General features: G+C 38.1%; 1 protein-coding gene across 1 annotated transcript in view; it reads left to right on the top strand.

Moving 5' to 3' along the window:
* The window catches only part of LOC117114457, a 28,531-nt gene that overhangs the window by 18,031 nt on the left and 3,245 nt on the right, over window positions 1-7,255 (top strand). Inside the window, exons 5-13 of the mRNA XM_033258127.1 lie at window positions 58-142; window positions 1,073-1,214; window positions 1,795-1,905; window positions 2,474-2,522; window positions 3,283-3,397; window positions 4,179-4,247; window positions 4,574-4,710; window positions 6,425-6,512; window positions 6,648-6,880. Of these exons, the coding sequence (XP_033114018.1) occupies window positions 58-142; window positions 1,073-1,214; window positions 1,795-1,905; window positions 2,474-2,522; window positions 3,283-3,397; window positions 4,179-4,247; window positions 4,574-4,710; window positions 6,425-6,512; window positions 6,648-6,880 (1,029 nt within the window). The remainder of the gene's footprint in view (window positions 1-57; window positions 143-1,072; window positions 1,215-1,794; window positions 1,906-2,473; window positions 2,523-3,282; window positions 3,398-4,178; window positions 4,248-4,573; window positions 4,711-6,424; window positions 6,513-6,647; window positions 6,881-7,255) is intronic.

Genomic DNA, 7,255 nt, shown 5'->3' with positions numbered 1-7,255 from the left:
ACATAATGTTGGATTTATAATAGCTTTGAAATCATTATATTTTTTTTCCTCATTTAGGTCGAAGGAATATCACAATTATCGAACTCAGTTTAAACCAAACAAAGACGTTGAGGATAAGCAACGGCTGCTATTTGATAAAACGGTTGGTATAACACGGGGCTACACTCTATCAGGCAACATTCATGAAAAGCGCATTAATACAATTTGCAGGATTTTAGACGTCCTCATAACATTCAATTTCATAGAGACATTCTGTATCAACAGATAACAAATGCAAAGCTTTGATTTTAAACGATTACGGACGAAGATTTAAAATTAAATACAAAAAAAAGAATATGACGTAACGAAACACAGTTAAAGATGTATTGTTCCCTGAAAATGCTTATTTTGTAGTAACATGCAAATTATTAAGTTGAGCATAGAATGTATTGATATAAATATGTGTATCTTGATTTGTAACAAATAAAATACTTCTAGTGGCTGTCAGTCTCTATTATACTGAAAAAAATTTAAATACACAAATTTATGTTTAAGTTTGGTAAGTTTCATTTTATATCAAAATGAGGAGGTTACTGTAATTGCAAAAATGATGATTATAATTGTTTAGATACCATCTTTAAAGGAGCAAAACATAGTACCCTCTAATCTTAATATCCACAATAGTATCCACAATAAACTTCATTCAATCAATTTTCTTTTCATATATATATTTTTTTACAATTCTCATCTCAAAGATTGATTGAAAGGGCATCAATTATTCATTCATATTTTTACGCCACCAATCGACATGTTGTGATGTTTAAAGCCGGTTACTCACTGTGTGCTACGACGACGCGACAGCAACAACGCGACGAAGAACGCACGCGGAAACGCCGACCCAACGGATCGTCTTTTTAATGAGGATCCGTTCAGATTGCCACTGACAATCAGCAGACGGCGTTGCGTTGTCTATCGCTCGCCGGAAGCAAATGTGTATTCGTCGTGCGACGGTCGTACGACCGTCGGACGACGCAGTGAGTGTCAGGCTTAAACTCCGCATTCTGATTGGTGTATTTTCGATTTTTTATTACAGAAGGTGAAAGAACCTCAATGGCAACCGCTGTCAATTTTATCGATCAGCTTAGATTCTGTGTCGCGAGCACATTTTCATCGGTCGTGTGGTCTACCAAAAACTGCCAAGTTCCTGCAACAGTTATACTATGCGCAATTCGGAGGTAGTAAGAGGGCCTCAAAATCGCTACAACAACGTTGCAGTTTGGTGCTCAAAACCTTTTTGTAGAACCATATATACGTGTTTATGACGTTATTTCTGACTTCGCAAACGTTGCTGCAACGTTTCGTTGAAGTCAGGCTCCGGAGGGAAAAAACGATTTTTCTAAATAAAATTGTGTCTTAGGTAAACCAGTTTTTACAACATACCAACTTTGTGGTTCCCTCCGGAGCCTGCTTTTAACTTGATTTTCTGATGCCCTCACCACAACGTTTGCGAATGTTATAATAACGTGTGTGTTTAGCGGGAGACTTCTCTTTTTTAAAAATCTTTGTAGTGTTATATGCAATACCGTATGTTAATCAAATACATAGTTAGTAATTACAAAAAATAAGTTGATAGAATAAATTGATTGTTAATAAATATACCTTATATAATTCTTTCAAAAAAGCATTTAAAAGTTTTGCTAATATTTTTGAGGTATTCGTGATTTTCAATGTTTTTTTTATTTGATTTTATTCAACTTCTCTATTGGACATTATAATAACTCTAATTTCAAAAAACATCTTCCTTTTCTTCTCCAGGCACCAGCAAGGGAAAAGTCACGCGTGATTATAGTCACCAAGCGTTTCTATTCAATCGCATCAACTCTATCGGGGGAGTCACTGCTATGAACTTAACACCACTGTATGCCGGTAAAATGTTTATATGAATATTAATACCGTAGAAGGCCTATCTTATCAAAAGTTATATTTTCCATTTAAGTTGCATTTATATAGGATCCTAACCAGGGGTGGCGCCAGTGGGGTGGGGCAGGCAACCCGTCGGGAAGAACTGCCCCTCCCCTTTTCCCCGTTGGGAGAAAAAAGCACAAGGTGATAAAAAATTATATGTATTTTATACATATTAGTAGACTCTAAAATCGATTAAATAAGCCTTTAAAACCCTAAATTGTCAAACTTTTCGGGGGCTTCGCCTCCTGGACCAATTTTGAATTGAAGCTCGACCACGCCTACTTTGCTTTCGTTGTGGAAATCGGACCCCTCGTCGGAGGCACCCCTCCCCCGTCGGGGACCTCCCTCGCGCCGCCCCTGATCCGAACCGAACTGACCGCGTTTCCGATGCGTGTATCGTCATACTGATCCGATGGATTTTCTGATCTGCTCGGCTGGCTTTCCGATTTTGTGTGCTTTAGTCTGACATTTTTTTATTCCTAGTTGGTTTGATTAAATTGATTAATTAGCACTTATTATACATCAACAGGTATTTTTTTCTCCAGTGGTGATGACCAAATAAGAGTGAAAGAAAAAAGGTAGGCCTACTGTTTATATAGTCCCGCGGTCAAGATGGTGACGAAGCTGGTGAGATGACACATTGAAGATAAGAACAAAAAGTATAAAATTGCAAGAGGTCCGACTGACCTGATTCTGTGTATGCACGCAACGTGACGTTAAAAAATGCTGTCACGAGATATGAGGCGCTCTATTTGAATTCGAGTACAGTTCGATTTCTCGAAACTCGTCTAAGGACACGCCCCTTCGTTGCAGTATATTTTAAAATAGGATTACGTTCCAACGAAAACATGACATGAGAGTCTGGCCTCTTGCAGTTTCTTTGATAGGAAGCATCAATTGTACGACGACAGTAAAACTTGCAACGTACTGACGTCACGTGGAGGCATTTACGCATGTCTGAACTCTATGACGTCGTTCAGTCTGTACGAATCTACGTTTCGAAGAAAACGTATACGACGACGGTCACTAATACGTTCTCCGTTCACGTCGTCGCGCAATTCGAAAGCTCCCTAATGATAATGTTGTTTATTAGTACAAATGATGTTTGCCCTACTTGATATCGTATTGTCGTTCCCAAGTGCTTGCTTGCGATTTTTTCGCAAGCATTTGGGAAAGTACTGAGCATTCAATATACGATAACACTTCTGGTAGGGCAAACATCATTTGTATTATAATTTCCCATGACACAAAAACGCCATTGGAATAAGAAAATGTTACTCTAGATGAAGTAATATGAAGGTATGGTACGCAATGTAAGGCCTATCGCTTTTTTTGCAGATTTACAAAGAAAGTTGATGAGTGGATCTGGAAATATGCAAATGAGAGGGGTTACGTCACAAGTTACGGTCAGGACAATGGAAACGGTCTATTCGGCACACGTACTGTTTGCAAGGTAATTTATACTGTTAGGACATCATAGGCATACTACCTGTTAAAATATAACTTCATGATTCTTAATTACTCTGGTTATTTCAGCTAAAATATAAAAAGATTTTGATGGTAAATAGTCTTTACAATAAAAAAAATCAGCGAAAATCAGTGTCTCACTAAAAGTGTATATAATCATTTACTGCTATAAACACATTGAATTCACCACCGACAGCATAAATATATTTAAAACTATGAATTTTAAAATACAATTTTCATTCCAACCTTTCTGCTAAGACCCGGCCCTTGCATTATTGTTGTAGAAGGTCCCACATCAAGACAGCTACCTACAGAAACTTGTTTTTTTTTTTGGTTTTTTTTAGGATGAGCGTATTTCTGGCCCTTTGTTGATTATCATTTGGTTATTTGATAAGTTAGATTGACACTCCTGAAATGCAAATTATTCTTTAAAAATGATATCTGATGAAATTGTACTTCGTATTGGATTTATTCGGTGTAAACATCAAGGATAACCCACGAGAGTCTAACGTAGACTTACTTCCAGTGGGGTTCTTTTGGTGGTGACTGGGCAGTACACCGAGGGAGGCAATCTCCTACTACTATTTTCTGAAGAGCGTACCCCGTTCTTCTAAATTGCAACGCATAATACACATGCTTAAACGTCTCACCCGAAAGACGATGCACTCGTAGCTTGCTACCACCAGTTTAGCCGACTGAGCTAAGCTGCTTTTCCCCCTTGATATTTATCAATATCATTTTATATTAGGCCTATTATTTATATTCAGGATTGCACTGACCGACCGGGAGTGCTTCCGTACTGGGAACACGGATGGGTGAAGTTGGAAAATAAGGAGGTAGGCCAACATATTTGATTCTCTGAAGAAGAAAGTATAAACCCTGTTAAGACTATCAAGTTGTATTTAACAAAAACATGTGACATGCCTAAATATGGTCATGATGACATCACATCATGACCTCATGACCATATATAGGCACATCATGACTATATATGGGCATACAACGGCTTTTTTTTCCAAAGAGAATTTGATAATCTGGACTTTAATGCAAAAAAACCTGTGACATGCATGGTTATGATGACATCACATCATGACAATATGTAGACACATCATGACTGCTATGGGCATACAACATATTTATTATGTATTGACTGCTTAAACAGGTGTCCCCAGGCGTATTATCTGGGTTTTGTGTTGCTGATCACATGGTACATGATTATATCCTGAACTACACACGAGACTTCTTAAAGCGAGATTATCCAGCTAAATGGATTGCATTTGATCTTAACGCGCACCATCGGTAGGTATGAGCATTTTATGGATCCATCATCGTGCAATAATTAGATACCTCTCATTATTTAAAAATATTAATTGTTTATTTATGTATAAATGGCTGAGAGGTTTTTGCCTTTTACTATTAAGACCCCGGTACAAAACTGGCCACCTTTCGAATATTAATAAACATGACATGAGAGTGAAGCTTTGTTTCATACATTCGTTAAGCCTGGTTTCCATAGAATTGCTACACATCGCTACAGCGATTTCACTCCAATTCTTGCACTGCGTAGCTGTCCCTGACGCAATCTGGAATGCTCTCTGATTCACCTGACCAATCAGCGTCGCCAAAGGAGTCGGCGATAGTGTGTAACAATTTTTATGGAAACCACAAAATCGCTCACCCTATCGGCGACAGTCACCGACAGATGTCGGGAAGGTTGAGCCTGGTTCAAATTAACCGATTGCGTTGCAGACGATTTAGGGTGCACTGGCAGCTGCCCTGATGCAATCGGGATGGCACCTCGATTCGTCTGCAACCAAAGTTTAACCAGGTTTAACCTTCCAAAAAACTGTCGGTGAGCAATTCTATGGAAACCGAGCTTCAACCAGGCTTGACACGCTATTACCGACAGGCTTTGGTGATGCTGATTGTTCGGTCGAATCGGGAAGCCTTCCTGATTGCGTCGGGGATACTGCTACGCAGTACGATTGCCCTGAAAACACTGTAGCGATTTTCAGGAAACCAGGTAGGCCTAAAGGCGGGATAAAGAACAATGCAATGTAGGCCTCTGGCCTGTATGTTAGTACTAGTTCGCTGTGACTGCTATGGCCTGAGGGGACAGTTACTAGTAAACTCTTCGCTTTAATCCTACAAGGAATGCTGAGAATGTAAATAATGTTAAACAGATTGGTTGATTACTTTGGCGCCTCATATGTGCGGCCTTATGGTGCGTGCGTGAGTATAATGCTGCGTTCATTAGAAGTCGGTGTTTCCCAGTTCACAACTTGTGAAACGCGTTCATCTCGTTGGTGAACTTGTAAACACAAGTTGTGAACTCGATTAGAATTTTCTCCCTCGATTTGCACAAGCAAGTGTGGAAAATGGCGGATGTAACACAAACTATGCACAACGAGCATAGGTATTTATTGCAATTTGTTTATTAAGTAATATTATTTCAGATAAAAAAAAGAGTGCTGTTTGTATGTTTTATTTGCAACCCAATATATTTAATGCAATTTGTTTAAGTAATATCATTTCAGATTAAAAAAAAAATGTTTGTATGTTTTATTTCCGAACACATTGCAAAAGTAATAGCAGCCATTTAGCGTTCGTCAAATGAATGCACTCTTCTTGTGTACCCGCATGTTACAAGTTGTGAAATCAGTTTTCACAAGTTCTAATGAACGCAGTAGGCCTATTACAATTCAATTTGATGTCTTAATCATAAAAACTGACAAACTAGAAGACTGCGCACAAGTCCCACAAACACACAAGTGTACGTGCGTTTAAACGCTATCGTTTTGTGGAAACTTAGCAACCATACCGTACCCAAGGAGTGGATCAGAGCGGAACGGTCCATTATTATTATGTGACCATAGAATAGTGAATTTTTCTGTTTATGTGAACATGATATATAATATTAATTACTTGGTCATCTAGAAACACAATAAGATATTCACTACCGGTATCGTAGTTGTTATATATTTTTCACAATTTAAATTATTCATCCTGAAAGGCCAGAAGAGGAATCAATCAACCAAGTGGACGACAGTCTCGTAAAGTTTCTCAAACATATTTTACATGAAAACAAGAATTTGGTTGTAGTAAGTTTCATTCTTTACATTTTATTATTCTTTATGTCGTTTGTATGTAAAATGTACAAAATTTCTAAATTATCTTGTATTGTTTCTTCTTGAAGATGACAACTTTTTTTTCTTGAAAATATCCAATTATTTTAGTTCCTGTTTGGTGATCACGGAGACCAGTATCACCGTGGGAAACTCACTTTACATCCTGGTAGCCAACTCCAAGTTCTGCTTCCGTTTCTCAGCATTATACTACCTCGACATGTATTGGACGCAAATCCAAGATGGCGGAGTAATTTGCTAATTAACAGTCAAAGATATATGGTAGGCAGTGGTGACACAAGCGGGGACATTTGCCCTCCCCCGTTGGACAGACCTGGACCCCCTCTCGGATGAAAAAAAAAAAAAAAATTTGCTTATCCATATAAAGTTATTTTGATTCCCAATCCATAATATTGGAGTGTAAAAGCAAAGATTCTAGAAATACAAGATAGAGTTCTCCACACAAAAAAAGTGTTCCACAGAAATGCATGGTGGGAATACAAACAATGGGACGCCCCCTACAGCTGGATCTAAAAAAACTTCTGCCAAACTTTCGTTACCAAGTCGTCGCGTATTTTATTATCAATTCTCAATTATTATTTACTAGATATAAAAACAAACTAGAATAGACACCCAGACAGTGACATCAGTGAATACATAACCTCCTTGGTGGCGGTAGAAATCGTTGCTATTATCCAAATAAAACACAAAACAATTAA

Source organism: Anneissia japonica, unplaced genomic scaffold, assembly GCF_011630105.1.
Source record: "Anneissia japonica isolate Jap-2015-1 unplaced genomic scaffold, ASM1163010v1 scaffold1374_len1023071_cov147, whole genome shotgun sequence".
NCBI classification, from domain to species: domain Eukaryota; kingdom Metazoa; phylum Echinodermata; class Crinoidea; order Comatulida; family Comatulidae; genus Anneissia; species Anneissia japonica.
The sequence above is the reverse complement of the archived record's forward strand: the minus strand, read 5'-3'. Positions and strand labels throughout refer to the sequence as shown.